The sequence below is a fragment of the Vombatus ursinus genome, unplaced genomic scaffold (genome assembly GCF_900497805.2).
Source record: "Vombatus ursinus unplaced genomic scaffold, bare-nosed wombat genome assembly UNPS02009573.1, whole genome shotgun sequence".
Classification (NCBI taxonomy): Eukaryota; Metazoa; Chordata; class Mammalia; order Diprotodontia; family Vombatidae; genus Vombatus; species Vombatus ursinus.
Genome location: NW_020949351.1, coordinates 28739433 through 28759799, shown reverse-complemented (window position 1 = coordinate 28759799; position 20367 = coordinate 28739433). Strand labels below are relative to the sequence as shown.

The window sequence follows — 20367 nt, the reverse complement described above, 5'->3', positions numbered from 1 at the left end:
GGAAGCTATCCTGGTCATAAGGAACTGGGTGCAGTGTACAAGAAATGTTTAGTCAAAAACAAATCAGGGTGTTATAAACTAATGTAAACTATATAAAGCACAATAAAAGTTAGTAGAAAACAGAAGATACATCATAGCACTCCTTATTACCATACCCTGATCACAAGATTGTAATTCTTAAATCCAGCCCAAGTGAAGTACTCTTTTATCCAGGATGAGTGAAGAAAGATTTCATCTTCTATAGTGTCATTCAGTGTTTGCAAGTATGGTGCAAAGTCCCAAGAATCTTTATAAATCTTAGTCCCAGATGGAGGGTTTATGATGCTCTTGCTGGGAGGGAGGTGAGGAGAGAAGAGAGAGGAAAGGGACGAGTGGTGGGGTTTTGGGGAGGGAGGAGATGGGTGAGGGGGAGAGGAAAGGACAAGAGAGGAGAGGAAGCAACAAAAAAGTCCATCTGTCCTTGACCCTCAAAATCAAACTGTCAAACCACCTGACATTATGGATCCCAGAACTGGTGGCCCTGTAGGTCTCTGAGAACTTTATGGGAGATATTGAGTACTTCTACAATCCTGTTCCTCCCTGGTAATGGTCAAAGCAATAGACATTCATTTTGTTTTTCAGACCATTGATTTAGGAAACCGATCCCCAAATGGCAAAGGGAGGGAAAAATTGTGAAATCATTATCTTGAGAATAATTTTCTCTCTACTTTTCTGAGTGGTGCTAGGGATCCCCTGGCTAGCATTGTATAATTCAGCTGCTGGTGAGACACTTAATAGATCATATACCACCCTTAACTTGACTGGAAACTTTGCTAGAAATAGATATGTACCACGTTTGTCCAACTATGACTCCCTAACCAGAATTCCCTCCCCAGGACTAGAACTTTCAGCATATTTTTAGAACTGTCAGAAGCATAAAAATTGCCCCTACATGAATCCTACAACTATGAGATTAGTCTAATCCCAGACATATAAATTCTAGCTGACCAGATCTACTTTTTAATCTGGGTCTTGGGAAATGGTTCCTGTAGAGGTCCCTGAAGGAAGAAGAGCTAGCAGAAGAGGTTTGTTGGGCTCACTTTGTCAAGAAAAGGAGTGAGGAGCGATAACTATGACCCAACTCGCCCAGCCCTAGACAATCTTACCATATAGTACCAGTACCCTACCGCCCTGTTGGACCACCCTATGATGTACACGTGTGTCCTAAAATTAGTCAAGGCTTTCATCCCATGCTATTTTAACAAGTCATAGCCTTGAGTTCCAGGGAGGCATTCTGGAGGTAGAGATGGACACCCGGAACGACAGCAAGGTCAATGCAACAGAAAGATGAAAGGGTATAATTATCATGTCAACACCACAACAGAATACTACTTGAGGGAGAAAATGTGGAGGCAACTAAATTATCCTTTCTCCAGTACATACTACTCTCTTTCACAGTATGCTATCCTTACCTCCAAATTGATCCCCCAGATTTATATTATAGTAATGAACTCCATTTGCAACCTTTGTCTTAGATTTGAGTTCTGGCTTTACCTGTCCCCTTTTTTCTATTTAGTTTCTTGGATTATGACTCTGGACCCATGCCTTCTTTTTCTGAGATGGGTTTTTCCTTCTGTTGTTGCTCATTGCCCCAATCACTGCCACCTGTCTGCACCCCGCCTCACTGATGAGGAGTCAACACCATTGTTCCTACTGTGCAGAGTGAAGAAGGAAATTTTACTCAGTGATACGTAGTCTCTACCAGTAGCAATTTTACTGAGTCACATTGAGTGAATAGGAAGTAATTGCTATAAGGAAAATACCATATTTTGAGTATAGGGGATGTGGAGCAAGAACTATTAGCTCTAGCAATCTCATCTGACACACAATGAGCTATTTGATAGGAAAAAATTTACATGTCACTAAGCCTCTGCTCGGGTAAGTTTTTCCACAAATAAAATCTATTTTTTGGTGGGGGGGCAGTGAGGTTTAAAGATGCTATATTCCCTTCTTCCTCTCATTTGGTTTCTTCTCTTAGGAATGTCAAAAGTCTTCCCTTAATATTATTATTCCATGAGTCAGATCTTTTTTTAGCCAAGTGAAGTTAATATTCATAGGAAACAGGTTTCAGGAGTCAGCCAGATATACAGGACAAATGGCATAATAAAATGTAATTAGGAAGAAATGAAAGATTCCCATCACACCTGTTTAATGCTTACCTCCCTCAGGGTAGACAGTTTAGAATTGACTATGAATGTAGAGCATTTTATGGAGACACCTATACCCAATTTAATCAGATATTTCTACAAACAGAATAATAGGTATGAATGAATTCTAAAGGCTAAGAGTCTAATTCTGGTTTGGGATTTTAAAAAATGCACATGCTATTAAAGGCTTGGAGGAATGCTTTGCAAAAATTTTTATTTTATAAAAATGCATGTTGAGGGTACATATATTTCTCATTATGTTGTTAGTACAAGCCTAACAGTGGCATGAGAAGCTAGAAGAGAATCATGCTGGAAATATGAACAGAATTATAATATTGAGGCAGCTGGTGGTATAGTAGATAGAACACCAGGCCTTGAGTCAGGAAAACCTGATTGCAAATCTGGTCTAAGACACTAGCTGTGTGATCCTGGGCAAGTCACTTGACCTCTGTTTGCCTCAGTTTCTTCATCTGTAAAATGGGGATAATAATAGCACCTATCTCCCAGGGTTGGTATGAGGATAAAATGAGATAATAATTGTAAAGAGTTTAGCAGAGTGCTTGACACACAGTAAGTAAATGTTATCATAAATGTTATTTATAATAATATTATTATTCTATAATGTATAACATGTTACACATATAATTTTATAACACAATTATTATAATATAATATATTATTATAAATATTACCTATTATTATTATTATTTCAAGCCTGGTTTCTATTGTGCTAAGGGATATTTAATCAATGAACTCAAATAAGATAATGTTATATGAAATGCTTTGTACATTGTAAAGCACTGTGCATGTGCCAGTTATCATTATTGCTATGTAGCAGGTGCTGGAATCATTGCTTCTCTCCTTTCTTTGTTGGACCTGACTTGGGAAAATGGTGTTGGTCTGAAGCAATGCATGCTTAAGAATGCAAGTAGTAGGATAATAATCACATTGACATAGAAACCTGGTCATGTGTACTAAAAACAACAACAACAACAATAACCCATATTTGGAATTACTGGACCTGGGTTTGAATCCCAGCTTCTTCTACTTTCTAGTCGTATGGCTTTAACCAAGTCACCTAACCTCAAATGATCTCAGTTTGCTTATCTGTAAAGTTAGGGGGTGCGACTAAATAGTCATTCAGTGTCTAATGGCTCTAAGTCCTATGATCTATGAATGAGAAAAAGTACCTCTTCAAATGTCTGTCTCTGAGATCCCTAGAGACCTTCTAACTTAATCCAAAAGATGGCATAGCCATAAAAATTCCTTGAGGCCAGGCACTGTTTTTCATTTTGTCTTTGTGCTCCCAGCACCCAATACAGTGTCTTGAATGTAGTAATCACATTATACATACTTATTAGGTAGATTGGACCATGTGTCAAATATGACAATGCCAGACCCAGCACAGTACTATGCAATTAATAAATATTTGTCAGATGAATGAATGAATCATGGCATAGAGGAGAAAGCCAACCTAAGGTAGATTACTTGGGCTCAAAGTCTGGCTGTCTTTCTTACTAGCTGTGTGACTTGGATAAAGTCATTAAACCTCTCTGATTCCCTTTATCATCATCCATAAAATGTAGATAACATTTGTACTAATTCACAAGTTCATTGGGAAGGTCAAATAAAATGATGATTTTAAAGCACTTCGTAACTGTAATCTGTTGTTGTTCAGTCATTTTTCAGTCATGTCCAACTCTTTATGACCCCGTTTGAAATTTTCATGACAAAGATACTGGAGTGGTTTGCCATTTCCTCCGTCAACTCATTTTACAGATGAGAAGACTGAGACAAACAGGGTTTAGTGACTTGCCCAGGGTCACACAGCTAGTATGTGTCTGAGGCCAGATTTGAACTCAGGAAGATGAGTCTTCCTAATGCCCACCCAGTGCTATATCTACTACACTCAATATTAATCTCTACTATTATTACTATTATTATGATCATGAGAGCCACTGAGAAAGTGATTGTTACTGATCTGCGATTGTCGTAGTAGATGAGCTATGACTCAATGCTAGTATCAATAATGGGTTTTTCCCCACTCTGTTAGTACTTTAAATCTTACCTGTCTGTAGGATCCTTCAGCATTCTCCCCAGGTCTAGTACAGCACCAGGCTGAGGGGTCCATGTAGAAACATTAGAGATTTTTTTAATGAGGTTGTTGAGTTCATTTGGGTCATTTTTGGTATTTGTTTCCTTAATGTACCTGTGAATGAGTAACACACTCTCTCAGTGAAGGAACTAATGTACTGACTTACACTGGTAGATTAGTATTATCACAGAAAAAAAGTTTTGTTTTATTTCTTTCAAAAAATCTTTTTCCTTTGAAAGATACCCTTGGGCTAATGTCTCTAAACAGGGAAGACTCCTAATAATTTTATTAATTGTGGTTGTACTAAACTTCTATTGTCCATTGTAATCACATGGTCATAAGATCATATATTGAGAGCTAGAAGAAACCTAGAAGGAAGAATAATTTAGTTCAACCTCTTTACCAATGAGGAAAATGAGGCTTACAGAGGATAAGTGACTGTCCCAAAGTCACATGGCTAGTGATTAAGAGAGCAAGGATTTGAATCTAGGACAGAGAATTTTTGAATTGGAAGGGGCCACAGAGGCTATAAATCTAACCCGTACCTAAACTTGCTCAAAATCTTATAGACAGTGGCAAAGATGGGACCCAAGCCCTCTGACTATAAATCCAGGGCCTTTTCCATTATACCACGCTGCCATAGCAGTTTGAACTGAATAAGTTAGTCAGTAAGTATTTATTAAGTGCCTCCTGTGCTAAGTGCTAGAGATACAGAGAAAGGCAAAAGACAGTCCCTGCTCTCAAGGAGCTCACAGCCTGATAGAGAAGACAATATGAAAACAACTATGTAAAAATAAGATATATAGAGAATAATCTACATATGGAGTGGGGGTAGGGGTTGACATAGATGGATCTGTGCTTTAGAAAATCACTTTGGTGGCTGAATGGAGGATGGATTGGAGTGGAGAGAGACTTGAGGCAGACAGACCCACCAGCAGACTAGTGCAATGGTCCAGGTGTGAAGTGATGAGGACCTGTACCAGTAGTAATGTTAGAAGAAAGAAGGTGGTATATTGAAGAAATGTCACAAAGATGACAGGCCTTGGCAACAGATTAAATATGAGGGATGAGGGATAGTGAGGAGCAGAGAATAACACCTAAGTTGTGAACCTGAGGGACTTGGAGGATGGTGTTCCTCTCTATAGTAGTAAGAAAGTTAGGAGGAAGGAAGGACTTAATGGAAAAGATAATGAGTTCAGTTTTGGACATAATTGAGTTTAAGTTGTCTACTGGACATTCAGTTTGAGATATCTGAAAGGCAACTGAAGATGCAAGATTAGAGGTTAGGGCAGGACAGGTATATTTGAAAATCATCAGCATAGAGATGGTAATTAAATCAATGGAAGCTGATGAGATCACTGAGTGAAGAAATATAGAAATAGAAGAGAAGAAGGCCCTGGACAAAGCCCCAGGGTTAGAGAGTGTGACCTGCATTAGGATACAGCAAAGGAGACCGAGACGTAATAGTCTGATAGGTAGGAGGAGAACCAGGAAAGAGTGGTAGTCTGAAAACCTAGAGGGAAGAGAATGATCAACGATGTCAAAGGCTACAAAGAGATGAAGGAGGATGAGAACTGAGAAAAGGCATTTGGGAATCCAAATCATTGGTAACCTTGAACAGAGCTGTCTTGGTAGAATGACAGGGTTGGAAGCCAGATGAAAGGGATAAAGATGGGAGTGAGAAGAGAGAAAATCTATTACAAACAGCTTTTTCAAGGAGTTTAACTACAAAGGGCAAAAGAGATATGGAATGACAGGTGGAATGGAAGGCTGTAGAATGGAAGGACCAAGTGAAGGTTTTTTGAGGATGGGGAAGACATGAATATGTTTGCAGGCAGTATGGAAACAGTCACTAGACTAGGAGAAATTGAAGATAAGTGATAGAGTAGGCATGAGAGAGGGGATAACCTGTTCAAGAAGATGGGATGGCATAGAGCTAATTGTGCAGGTACAGGGGTTGGCCTCAGTAAGGAGTAAAGCCATCTCTTCATGTGAGACAGGGGTGAAGGAGAAGATAATGGCAAAAAGCATCTAAGTGATATGAAATGAGGAGGAGGGAAGAGGAACTCATGGTAAATGGCCTCAATTTTTTTCTGTACAATATAAGAGGAAAGGTTCTTAGCTGAGAGGTGGGGACAGGGGGAGATCATCTGATGTTTGTGTGGTTGTGGTGAGGGAGAGGAGTAGGTCATGGGAAGTGAATTGGTTGAGGAACAGACAAAGTGGTTTCAATGTCTGATGGAGTGTCAATATGTATATTGAAGTCCTTGTATATAAAGACAGGAATTGGGGAGGAGAGACAAATTGTGAGCCAGGTACTAAATTTATTGAGGATGGAAGGAAGGTGACCTGGAGTTCTGTAGACCACAGCTACCAGGATTTTGATTAGGTGGTAGATATAAATTGCATGAACCTCAAAGGAGGCGAGCTCACTGAATGAATGGAGGCAGGGGGAGAACCTGAAAGTGGTAACAAGGAGCAAGGAGTATTCCAACTTTCCCTCCTTAATCAGGGAGCTAAGAAGAATAAGAGTGCAACCAATATTGTAAAGTTGTCTGAATCTTCAGGAGGAGCTAGGTGTCAGTGATTGCTAGAAGATTAAAGGAGTGGGAGAGGAAAATATTTAAGATGGAAAGAAGTTTGTTACCTATGCAACAGGCATTCCAGAGGGCTCAGGAGAAGGGGTGGATGGTGTTCGGTTTGGACTTTGGCGTTGGAGAGTCAAGGAGAATGGGAAGAAGGAATTTGGTGGTGAGGGGTAGGGTATAGAGTTTGGAGGGGTTCAGAATCACTAAGTTGTGCAGTGTATGACCAGGTGTGAGAATGTTTGCCAATGAGGGGAATGTGATACTCTTTCCAAGGGGAGACCAGAGATCAAACAAGAGATATCAAGGCAGGAGATAGAAGGTCTGAGGGCAACAGGGAGTCTGCTCCTCATCAAACCGGAAGCTCTCCACATAGAGGGAGGGAGATCTGACTGGCAACAGCGTGTTGTCTTTGTGCTGGCACAGATAGAATGCCCCTAGCAACCTTCCCCTGGGGAACACGTGCAATAAGAGATAGAAGGCCTGGTCAGAGAAAGGCCTTGCTTCTCTTCTCCCCTACGGCTGGAGATCAGACAGGTGTACCCCTTCTGCACAGAGCAGTCACACTGGACTCACAAAAGAGAGGAAACAGCTTTGTGCTATTAGCACAAGGAACTTGAGTGGAAGACAGATTTAGGAGGAGAGAAGAGAGTTGGAAGCCATGGTTGACAAGACTGTTCAACTTGGGGAGGGAGATGTTTAGAATAACTGGGCTCCCTCTGGGATTGCCAGTGTCATCACTCATGGCAGGCAGAAGGGACTGGAATAAAAGCCTGAGCAATTGTGTACTCTTCCCACTTTGTCCATATCTTTTCTTTCCTCTCTCCTAACCATTTAGATGAAGCTAAAAAATTTTTTTTGTTAAAAATCTAGCCTATTTTTTATCCTGTATTGTTGAAAATAGTTTGTGAGCCCAAAAATGAATTTGTCCCCTTTGTCTATGGGCATGTCCTTACTTGAGATCAGAGTGGGGGTGTGTGAGTGTATGGGAAGAGGGGAGAAATGACCTTGAGGAGTTTTATACTTCATAGACTATGCTGAGACTCTGCAGTTATGGCTAAAAGATGTTCCTTGGGTCTGTTGAGCTACAGTTTAGTTTTAGAAGTGATCCTGCAACTTTCTTTAGCAGAAAATAAAATTTGAACTTGGGGGTCCCTTAGAAGAATGAGCTAATTGGAGCTATCAGGCATGGTCTGGGAGGATTTTTATTTTACCTCTTTCTGACTGAGAGCTTAAAGGGATGCAAGCAGCATCATACATGTTCCACATAACACATTCAATAACACCACACCCAAGAAAACATTTCCTCTCTTAGAAAGCCACTTCAAAAATTTGTGACTTTCACACAAATAAGAAGGAACAGAATTAAAATCAAAACCAGTTTGTTTGATTCTAGATCTAATGATCTTTCCACACTAGACTGGGCATTTCCTGGATCACTCCCCTGAGTTATTTTTCTCATTTTTGAAGAATCTAAAGAGGCTTTTAGTGGAGGAATAGATGACGGCTAAAGTCTTTGCAGCTCTGCATGCTAAGCTCTCTTGATATAATAAATTGTTGGCAAGTTTAGCAGTAGTCTCCCTGGCTGCCAAGGCTAGTTTTTGTTACTGTGTATTTTTTTCAGGTCACTCCTTAAGCAATCTTCTTATATTAATCATGTTCTTCATGGTTTCTGTGGCATTTAGGGCCATAGGGTCAAAAAATGCAGAGTGGGAAGGGACCTTAGAGGTCATCTAGCCTAACTCCCTTGTTTTACAGGTGAAAAAACTGACAGCCTGAGAAACAGCAAACGGAAAAGCCAGCATTTGAAATGAGATTTTCTGTGCTACAATTTCAATACCCTTTCCACTATACCATGCTCTTTCACTTTGAGTCACTCATTACCCCTTGGTATAAAACTTCATAGGAAATGATGTTGAATACAATGCTGAGCCATACTTGTCTGATGGGTGGGACTCCACAAAATATCCAGCAAAAGGGCAATAAATTCTGGGTTGTAGGTCCTTCACCAGCTGGGCCTTATAGTTCAGGAGTTTCTTCCTCTCCGTTTTAATGAACTGGGCCTTCCACTCCTCTGAAATGACAAGAGTTTTGATAATTCTTTACTGTAAGAATCATAATTCTAATAGCTGATTGCAGTTTTAAATCATTTCAGAAGGTAAAAATAGATGAATGGCAGAAGTGACTATTATGTGAAGTTTTAAAAAAACACCTGTGCTGGTATTACTTAAAAATCATTTATTACTAAACTGTCTTTGGTGCAAGATTAGGGTGCACAGAATACTCGTGGGTATATGTTAATAACGAATAGCACAAATCAACGCTTTCTTTGTGACAGTTTAGCGAACATTTTTCCAGTCTGAAAAATAAAGTTAACACAGTTGTTATTGATTTGTGCATTATAGTCAAAATATTACACTTGAGAAAATTTACCACAGTGTTGTGAAGTACGGACTTAAAAAATGTAATCTTCTGCGTCTGAAGATTCTGTGCTGCTATCATTGGTTTCGTTATCTGACACTGTCTTCAGCACCACTCATATCAGATGTGTTTATTTTGTCATTGCAACTCTTAATTACCCATGTGCATATTGATTCCAAGGAAGGGTGCTTAATATAATAATATAATATATAATATAATAATAACAGTGCAACTGGGCTTTAGTTGTTTTGTTTACACATAGACAATGTGCATGTGCTGAGAATTCTAGGCTCCAGACTTGCAATGCACTAGAAATAAGTGTGTCTCCATACACCACTGGTGAATACATTGTTGCTCTGTTTACCTTTTAAGCAGCATGACGAACAGAATTATACCACGCGACGATTACATGATGAAAGATTATGAACCAGTTTTTGGACTGGAAAAAAAACGATTATGCAGTGAAATAGTAGGTGTTCAAGGCAGACCTTGAACGTCAGTCTTCCTAGATACCGAGTCAGCTTCCTATCAACTATGTTATGTTGCCTCTCAAATTGTTTATAGTGGATGATTAATAAACAAATAAATATCTAATTGAATTGAAATCCCAGGTGTCTTTGGGTGAGCGTGTATTCTCAGATGGCAGAGTCCTATACAGACTCTGATTTTCACTGTTAATTCAGTGCTGTCCTAGACTTCTGCATGGCATGCTTAATTCTGATGAACACTATAACTCTTGAATTCTGATTTCATAAGTAAAGTAGAAGAAACTTCTTGGTGGCATATATATATAGATATATAGATATATGAATGATATATATATATATATACATATATATGTATATACCCTACCCCCCAGTGCCGTTGATGCACATGGTAGGTATATATTAATGGATAGATGGATGACTTAATGAAATAAAGGAATAGAATCTAAGGAAAGGTCTGAGGAATCTTTGCTTTGACTTCTAAGCTATAGAAAAGAGAGCCAAACCACTCACAGTTGGAACATCTTTAGGTATAGATTACTAGGTGCATGTGTGTATGGTGGTAGAGGAGAAGAAGAGTTCCATGCTTTCTAATTATGAGTTTTAGAGGAAACTTTTACTTTGGTAACTGACCTTAACAGTTTTTTTAGGGTGTAGGGGGGTACATCTGAGGAAGGAATAGGGAGAAATTTGTAACAGCTTTAGTTGGAAGGTTTGTGCTTCTGCTTTTGAGCTATAGCTATCTTTGGGGGGATTGGGGGTGGAGAGAATGACACATGTGTGTCCCCTGAAACCAGCTGTGAACTGATGTTATATTTCTCTTTTTCTTACCATATGGTGGCACAGTGGAAAGAGCACTGGAGTCAGATGACCTTAATTCAAATCCTGACTCTGGCACTTACTACCTGTATGACCTTTAACCTCTTTGGGGGGGTCAATTTATTCATCGGTACAATGAAGAGGTTAGACCGGTTAGTCCCTAAGGTTCTAGATCTGGGTTCCAGCTCTAAATCTGTGATCCTGTAGTGATGAGAGGTCACATTTCACCAAGGAGGAGGACATCATCAGCGCGTGAACAGCCTTGATTCAAAGTTGACCAACCAAGTTTGGGCCTTTCCTATCCCATATACACATACACTCAAAAGGTTCCTTTTGCAAGTACGTGTGTCTACTTCTTAACAATGTAAGTTACCAGTAAACTTTCCACCGCTGAATGTCATTGGAAAGCCGGATGCTCCTCCAGCAAAATCACTCATCATCAGATCAACCTTCTCAGGAAGTCTCCCCCCATTAGGTCGGGTACAGTCCACTGTGTTGAGGATTTTATGACCTAGGCAAAAACAGAAGGGGCAAGATTCTCAAGGTTGAATCCTTCATGTAATTCTTAATGTAATATAGTTATTTCAACAAACATTTATCAGGAGTCTACTTTGTGCTGGGCATTATGCTAGGTGTGGAGAGGAGGAAAAAATAACAAAGACAACAATACTCCTCCCTACCCACTAAGAGCTTTCATTCCTCTTGCGGGGCTATGACGCCCAAGGTCCTCTAAGGAGAGAGAGAGAGAGGTATCAAAGAGGGTTTCCTGGATGTGGTGGCAGATGAGCTGAGCCTTAACAGAGAATAAGGATTCTGAGCAGCAGAGATGAGAAGGGATTACTTCCCATTTTTGCGTGGGGTATAGTTTGTGCAAACGCGTGGAAGGGAGAGATGGAATGTGGAGTTTAGGGAACAACTAGTAATTCAACCTTGCTGGAAGACACAGTATTTGAATGAGAGTAATGTGAATTAAGAATGGAAAGGTACATTGGAGCCAGATTACAAATAACCTTAAAGGCCAGACTGAGGAATTTGTGTATTGTGATCCTGGTAGCTTCTCTGTCCCTAGACCATTCTCCTTCCTTTCTCAAGGGTTCAGTACTTGAACCTTAGTCTTCTTATCCATCTTAATCCTAGCCCTTGAGTTTAGGCACCTCTATATAAACATGGATGATCCCTCAAACGCCTTGGCTTCCCAGCTCATCAGTTGTTGAACTCCCATCACCAATGTCTTTACTTCACCTCAATCCAGCCAAAAGATAGTCATATTCTTGATCTCATTATCACCCACAATCATTCTACTTCTATCATCCAGAAGCGTGCGGTTCTTTTATGTGCCTTTAGCTCCCTGTCCACTTCTCTTTCAGGGGGTACCATCTCCTCCATCACCACTGCAGCCTTCAGTCACTTCATCCCTCCTTACTTTACCATTCCAGCTTTATTTCCAATCAGTCCTTCCATATCATCTATGTTCCAGTGAAACTGGGCTATTACTAGCTCCATGATCTCATCTTGTCCTCTTCTGCCTCCATGCATTGACACAAACCATCTTCTCTGTCATCTTCATGTCTACCTCATTAAATCCTTGTTTTTCTTTCTCTCCGATGGATTGTAAGCTCCTTGAGGGCAGGGACTATATAATTTTTTTCATCTCTGTTTTTTCTAACACCTAGAACGGAGCTATGCACATAGAAGGTACTTGATAAATGTTTGTATATGAGTTTTAAAATTATGTAACAACAATAAGAATAAGAGGCAATATGGTACAGTGGAAAGTCCCTGACTTGAAGTCAGAATAGGCCTATTTTCAAATCCTGGATAAGGATTTGAACCTACTCACATTTGAATTCACATTACTATGTGTATGATTTAATAAATCATTCCATCTTTCTGCCTCAGTTTCCACATATAAATGATACTGTTATACTTTTTTCTTCCTTTCAAAAATATCAAAAAATAGAAGTAAACTTACAGTGTCAAACAAAAGGGCTAGTCACTGATTTTAGCATACAAGGCAAAATGCCAAAGGTTTGATACAAAACATAAAAGAGCTAGGCACAGTTAACACCTTAAGCAGCGGAGTAAATCCAATTATCAGGATTTTATTGCACAGAATATCTGCCCACTATAACAAAGGAGTCTTTGGGCTAAGATTAGAATGTACACCACTGTATACATATATAGGAAAAAAAATAGAGGAAGGTTGCAATGTCTTACACCCAATAAAAATTAGGAAAATAAAGAACAGAGGAAGGTTGCATTTGATTAAAATCTATATGAAGTTCCTGTGATACTTTCTATAGACAATATATCTCATGCTTGAAAAGCATTTAAGGATACCATACCTTTATACTCCACAATGATGCAAGTATCCATTTCAGGGTGAACACCGTCCATCAAGATCATGAATCGAAGATTCCGATCTACCTGGAATCAAACAATAACAACAGTATCTATGAGTGTCAGCTTGGCTTTTCAACATTTATTCAACAGTTGTTTATCAGGTACCTACTACTGTTTGCCAGGTAACCTGAGGGGAGTGAAAAAAAAATGAAGTCCTTGCCCTTGAGGACCCTGCAACCTGGTAGGAAGGATTAAATGTACTAAAATAAAATACAAAGTTGAGTATGATAAGTATGTAACAGAAGCACTATGGAAATCCAGGAGAGAGAAAGAGAGAGTACATCAGCCCTGGATATCAGGGGAGTTTTCATGAAAGAGGAAGAAGTATTTGAGTAAAATTTTCAACAGAAAAAGATAGGGTAAGAGAGCAATCCCAGCAGAGGAAATGGCCTAAACAAAGGTATCTGAAGGAGAGTAGTGAACTAGGGGAAGATAAGGTAGACTGGGGTATAGTTGGGTAAATTCTCAAATGATGGACTAAGGAATTTGGGGCTGTTATCTGTAGGCAATGGGGAGCTGCTGGGAATTTCTGAGCAGGGACATAATGTGATCAGAGGTACATGTAGGAAGGTTACTCTAGCAATGCTATAGAGGATGGACCAGAGTTGAAAGACACTGGGAATGGAAGAGTTCACCAGGAGGCAATCATAATAATCCAGAAGAGAGATTTTGAGGACCTAAATTAGGGTGGAAGTAGAAATAATGGGAAGACATTCTGGAGGTAGGATCTGTAGGACTTGACTGCTTATTGAATGTGGGGAAAAGAGGAGTCAAAGATGACCCTATGGTTTGAGGATAAGTGATTATAAGAATTGGTGGTGCCATTAATAGGAAGAGAGAAGTCAAGAAAAGAAGCAGGTTTAGGCGAGAAGACCTCTGTTCAAATCCCATCTCTGCCACTTACTACATATGTGACTTTGGGCAAGTTATCACTTAATCTTTCTGAGACTCAGTTTTCTATAGATAAAATGAGGCAATTGTACTACTTGGCTTCTAAGGTCCTTTCCAGTTCTAGATTTATGATCTTATGACTAGAATTCTGGGAGAGGGGTTAGAGATCAGAATTTGGAAGTTACTAACATACAGGTAGTTAATGCCTTGATAGTGAATAAAATCAACAAGTGAGAGAGAGGAGAGAAAGGGACTGAAGATAAATTGTTGGAGAACATCTACATTTGGGGAAAGAGTTAGAAAAGAAATGGTTAGATACATTGGAGGAGAATCAATCTGTGTCATGAAAATCAAGGAAGGAAAAATTATGAAGGTTAACCCCTCCTGCCTCCTAGCTAGGCTTCTGAGCAGGCTCAAGAGTATAACAGCAAGCAGACCCTTCTAACTGGCAAAGTTGAGTTTGGCAAGCCACTGAAGGATTAATTACCTCCTGTCTTTTCCCTAGGTTTCCAAACTAGCCCAAGTACAATGCAGTGAGGGCCACAACCCTGACAGGCTTTCCCCAATTCACAACAACACAATGGTTTGAGCTGTACTGACACAGCTTGTCTGTGAATCTTATAATCCCCAGCCTTCATCAGCAGACTTTGCTGTTACTCTATCTAGATTCATTTCCCAATGGTTAATACATTCTTATCCCTTCCTATTCTCCCTATCCATGTAACACAAAACAGTTGCCAAAGAACAATCTACCAACTTCAACTAATTGCTTCCTCATTCCCATCTTCATCAACCCTACTCTTCAATGTCCTCCAGGTATGACTCCTTCATCCACTGTGCCTTCTGGAAAGTCTGTTCCATTACTTTCATCTTAAGCCTCTTTCCACTCCTCCCGTCTATTGTCTCCCTTGTGGAACTGCATTCCCAACCACCCTTTCTGATATTGGTTGTACTTTTGCTTATTCCCTTGAACTCAATGATTCTGATGGGGGAATTGGAATATTCCTTGCTTCCCAATGACACTTCCAGATTTTCCTTCTACTACTATCACTCAGTAACCTCTCTTCCATTAAGGGTCAATCAATCCATATCTATCACCTAAACCAGATTCTGTTAGCTATTATCTACTCACCTTCAGGACATTCCTCTTCTTTCTTCACTGAGTTCAGTCCTTGCTTAGTCTTTCTACCTCAAATCCTTCCCTCATTCCAGTAGGTTTCAACACACATGTTGATGTTTCCTCAAACACCCTATTTTCCTAGTCCTCAATCAGTTTGCCAGAAAGAAATCATGAAACCATGCTGACTGAATCCACTATAATTTTATGCTAGCTAATTTTGACCAGGCCCTCATAACAGCAAGGCAATTCTACTACTCTTCCCTAATGTATTTCTGTTCTTATTGATCACAGCAGCTTCTCCAAAACTTTCCTCTTTTCCTTGAAACTCCCACTATACTTCTCTCCCTACCCTCTCTGCTAAGGAGTTTACCTCATGCTTCTAAAAATTCATTAAAAGTTTGCTCTTCATTCCTCCTCCTCACCCCGTATCTGCATTATTTCATCCTTCATTCCATTCTCTAATGTGGAGGGAGTGAGGTCTTCTACTTGCCAAGGCCAGTCCCTCTACATGTGTCCTTGATACCACCCCCTGTGATGGGTGAAATCTGAAATAACTAAGGAAACAAATGTTCATGTTTCTGAGAATATTGATTTTTTTTTTATCAGTGCATGCCAATTAGATAACAGATTGGGACTAGGCCTTCTTAGCTTGGCACTGGATCCAGAAAACAGGGGGAAGATAAATTTTTATTGCATTAAAAGGAAACAATTAACAGACTATAAATCAGAATGCAAGATTAAGTAATCTGAATTCTAATTGGAGGAAAGATTAGGGGCTTTCCAAGTTGGGAGAGACATGAGTGAGTTTCCAGAGTTGGGAGAAGGGGAAACAGTAGACTTTTCTGAATGTGAAATAGTATGTCACTCAATTCCCATGATTACCAAGAAGATAGAATTTACAGGAAAATGAAACTTAGGTCTCAAAATGGAATCACTTTTATAAGACGGAGTCAGTTTGGTTCACACAATTTCCGCAATTCTATCATCCCTCATGTTTTCTCCAGCAGATTGCCTCCACCATTATTTCCACTCTCTCACAATTTTTCAGCTCTATCTACTTGCAATTTCTCTTCTCCCCACAAATATGTTGATATTGCCCCTTCCTTAAAAAAACAACAACAACAACAAAACACTAGATCCTACTATGTCAGCCAGCAATCATCTAATATTTCTTCTGACCTCAGATAAATTTGAAAAAGCTATCTAAAATCAGTACCTCCATTTTCTTTCACTCTCTTCTAAACAATATGTGGTCTGGTTTCCAATCTTACCATTTAACTGAAACTGCTCTCTCTGAAGTTCCCAATGATCTCTTAATTTCCAAACCTAATGGCCACTTTTTGGTTTTCATTCTTACTGACTTCTCCACAGCCTTTGACACTGCTGACATCTACTTCCTCCTGGATAATCTCTCCTCTCTAGATTTTTGTCACACTACTCCTTTGTTCTCTTCTTACCGGACTGCTCCTTCCTGGTCTCTTTTGCTGGATCTTCATCTATATTACACCTAGTAAGTATTGGTGTTCCTTAAGTCTTTGTCCTCAAAGCCCTCCTCTCTCTTATTACAATATTTTCTCATTTGGTAATATCATCAGCTGCCCTGGGTTCAATTATTATCTCTATGAAAATTGTTCTCAGATTTTATGAACAGCTATAACCTCTCTCCTAAACTTCAATCCCACAGAACCAACTGCTTTTTGGACACTTGTAGGCATCACAAACTCAACATATCCAGAACAGAATTCACTTTCTTTCCCTTCAAACCATTCTTTCTTTGGAACTTTCCTATTTTCCTTAGGGCACCAACATCCTTCCAGTAATCCAGATTCAAAGCCTAGGTATTATTCTCAACTTCTTTCTCTTGCTTATCCTCCCATATCCAATCAATTGCCAAAATTTTATAACTTTTTTCTCTATAACATCTCTCATATACATCCCTTTTCTCTGAACTAACACAGCCACTATTCTAGTTCAGGCTCTCATCATTTCTCACCTGGATTATCTCAATAACCTTTAAATTTGCTCTCCTTGCCTCAACTATCACCCTTATTCTAATGCATTCTCCACTCAACTACCAAATTGATTTTCCTTATGTGTAGGTGTGACAATGTGACAATGTCATTATTAACTCTTACCCTGCCCCCTCACTAAATTCCAGTGGCTTCCTACTAACTCCTGGATCAAATATAAAGTCTTCTCTTTGGTATTTAAGGCTCTTCATGAATTGACCCTTTCTTACCTTTCTAATATTCTTACATTCTATTTCCCTTTCTATAGTCTATGATCTAGACATACCAGTCTACTTTTCCTTGAACATGACGCTTCATCTCTGTGCCTTTGCACTAACTGTTTCCAATGCCTGGAAATGCTATTCCTACCAACTTTTAACTCTTAGATTCTGTGATTTTCTTTAAGATTCAACCCAAGCGCCATCTTCTTTTTTGGTCTCTCTCTTCCTCCCTATTTCCCCAGTTAAAGATACCATCCTCTCTAAGGACACCTTCCATCAATTTTTTTATCTTGCATGTTTTTATTTATGCAGATTGTATGCCTTTTAGAATATAAACTCCTTGAAGACAAGGACTACTATTGCTTTTTCTTTATATATTCAGGGCTTAACATAGTACCTAATGTATAGTAAGGGCTTAATAAATGTGTGTTAACTGAGTGATTAAAGAATGAGCAATGTTATATGCAATGTTACAGAGAAATTAAGGAGGATAATTGAGAAAATTCCATTTGATAGGATGATTATGATTTAATTCTATTTAAGAGAGAAATTCTTGTAAATTTGTCTGAACAAAAAAGCCAGATTATGAGTGGTTGAGAAATAAATAGAAAGTGGGGAGGTGAAAAAAGTAACTGCAAACAAAAGAAATCTCACAATGATTAAGAGTGAAAGGGAGGAGATATAATCCAAGGAGCTGGCAGTTGAGGAAAGATGAGTCAATAAGTCCCCTAAAATTTGAATAAATTTTCATTGTCCAGATTTGGAAAAAGGAAACTCATCTTTGATGAGACTTAATTTAATATGGTTCTACCCAACACTAAAACTCACGTTGAGATTGTTTCTACACAACATGAAGCAGGTGAAGATTTGTAATTATATTTTTAATTCAGTTTATTCTAAAATCACTGCCTCATGGAAACCTCTCTGAAAAGCATCTTAGTGTATAAAAGACTAAAATGTCTGACCTTCTGCCAAGTTCCAAATGGTACCACATGAATGTTGGTCAATGCCACACCACTCTGCTTCAGATTCCAAAACACAGGCCTTTCTGTGTTTCCAACATAAATAGGAATGTTTGGTCTTCTGTCAGCAAGCCTCTTCAGAGTAGGATAGCTAGGTTCAGGAAGAGAAGAGCAAAGGATGAAACACAGAAATATCTATCACAAGAAAGAAAACATTCCTTTCTATACATTATTACAGAGGATAGGCATGTAAAAACTGATTCTTTTTCCATTTTTCAGAAAAAAAAATTCATATCTAAACATAAGATGAATGGAATAGCAAGAAAGGTTTTCAGGAAGAAGATGCTGCTCTTAGAAATCATCTATCTTGGGATTCATGAGTCAACATGGTTTATACATTCATAGGCAATATAAACTAGCCCTTATCCCAATACTACTAATGGAGATCACCCCAGTTTCAACTTCTTTCCTTTGCAGTAGAGGCCTGCTGGGACAAAAGACTGAGGAAATTTTCATCTATGGATTAAGATGTGAAAGACACATAAGATAGCCTCACTTTGGAAGAGACTTCTTTTAAAAGATCTGTATTTGTTTTTTGGCCGTATTGTAAAGATAATATTATTAGCCAGACAACATAGTCAAACCTGGGATGTCAACGTGGAGCAATGGCAAGAAGGGTGAGCTTGAGATCATAGAACCTGAGCAATTTATTTCGCCTCTCTGGCCCTCAGCCTCTTCATCTGTAGAAAGAGGGGGTTAGACTAGATGACTCCCAAAGTCTCTTTAAGCTCTAAATCTATGATCATAGGAACTTCATTTTAACTTCACCAAATCAGAATTTGTGACATTTCAGATACAGGTCTTTCAGTCTGAAAATACTTATTGGTTGTCCAATGTGTGGCCATAAAAGATTTCTTTCTCTGCAAAATTTTAGCATCAAATAAAGGCAATGAGGTAAAATCAGTCACTCTTTCAAACCCAGGCCTCAAGAGAATAAGGTTTTTAAAATAGTCCTTTAATTTTTGATGCCATGAATTAATTCTTATATATTAAAATATTTTGATGGTGTGACCAGAACAGTGCCTTCCATATCAGAGGTGCTCAACAAATATTCTTCAACTCAACTGACTGAGATTTTCATTAAGTTATGTGGATTGAAATCTATTCTGAATTATAATTTCTTTTTCACTAATTTAACCAATGTTATTTATTAGTGCCCATGTCTACCTTATTTAATGTTAGATAGTATAGCCTAGGCATAAAGTCCCATCCTTGAAGTCAAGAAAACCTGGTTCAAATTTTGCCTCTGACACATATAAGATGTGTGACTGTGGGCAAGTCACTCAGAGGCCTGTTAAACTGCTAAAAGGAGATGTCCCAAAGGATCTGTTGATCTGCACCTGTGAAAGGTGTTTTCCTACTAGAGAGTTCCACACATGAACAAAATCAGAGTTCCAGGTATCCTTGCCCTACCTCCAAATCTTCTTCCATCTACTAATATTTATACTTAATACATAATACTTAACATTTTATTTCTCTGAAAGTTTTCTATAACACAGATTTTTGATTCAGTCCCCAGGAGGAACCAAAATAAAACTAACCACAATGAATATCAACATCAGTGAAATTCATTTACAGATTCAATGCCCAACAAAATTAACCTTCAAATGTTAAATTTTCATTTCTTAAATATAGAGTTTTGGCTTTTTTCCTATTGTTTTTTGCTTCATTTTGGGGGGTAGGGGGTTGTTATGTTTTACAAAATCAACAGCTTCCTCCTGTTAGTTTGGACTAAGGCAGATCTAATCTACATACAAAAGCTATGATCCCATAGTGATACCACTAAAAATAAGGATATGATCCCACTTACAAATGGGCTCTGGTTTTTGTTGTTGTTGTTGTTGTTGTTGTTGTTGTTGTTGGAGACCAGGCAAGGAACTGATGTTAAACTCTAGATGTGTTCCCATCTATTTCTGTCCAGGTCACTCTTTACCACTTTTGGTGCTTTCCCAGGGCAACTGTGTGATAAAACAATTTTCTTTCTTCCTGCCTTCCCCCACCATGTTATCATATCTTTATCCCTATATAAGCCTGTTAAACTTTGCTGCAATATTTTATTATTATATTGCATGCAAATTATGAAACCAGTTATTCCATAATTCTATTGTGG

General features: G+C 38.8%; 1 protein-coding gene across 9 annotated transcripts in view; it reads right to left on the bottom strand.

Moving 5' to 3' along the window:
* Nucleotides 1-20367, bottom strand: part of LOC114036074 (cytidine monophosphate-N-acetylneuraminic acid hydroxylase) — a 109830-nt gene that overhangs the window by 38628 nt on the left and 50835 nt on the right. For all 9 annotated transcript variants that reach the window (XM_027852471.1, XM_027852470.1, XM_027852473.1 and 6 more), the window contains 6 exons: nt 18201-18348; nt 12937-13018; nt 10965-11102; nt 8805-8940; nt 4255-4395; nt 156-330 (listed from right to left, as the gene is read on the bottom strand). In XM_027852471.1, the coding sequence (XP_027708272.1) occupies nt 156-330; nt 4255-4395; nt 8805-8940; nt 10965-11102; nt 12937-13018; nt 18201-18348 (820 nt within the window). The remainder of the gene's footprint in view (nt 1-155; nt 331-4254; nt 4396-8804; nt 8941-10964; nt 11103-12936; nt 13019-18200; nt 18349-20367) is intronic.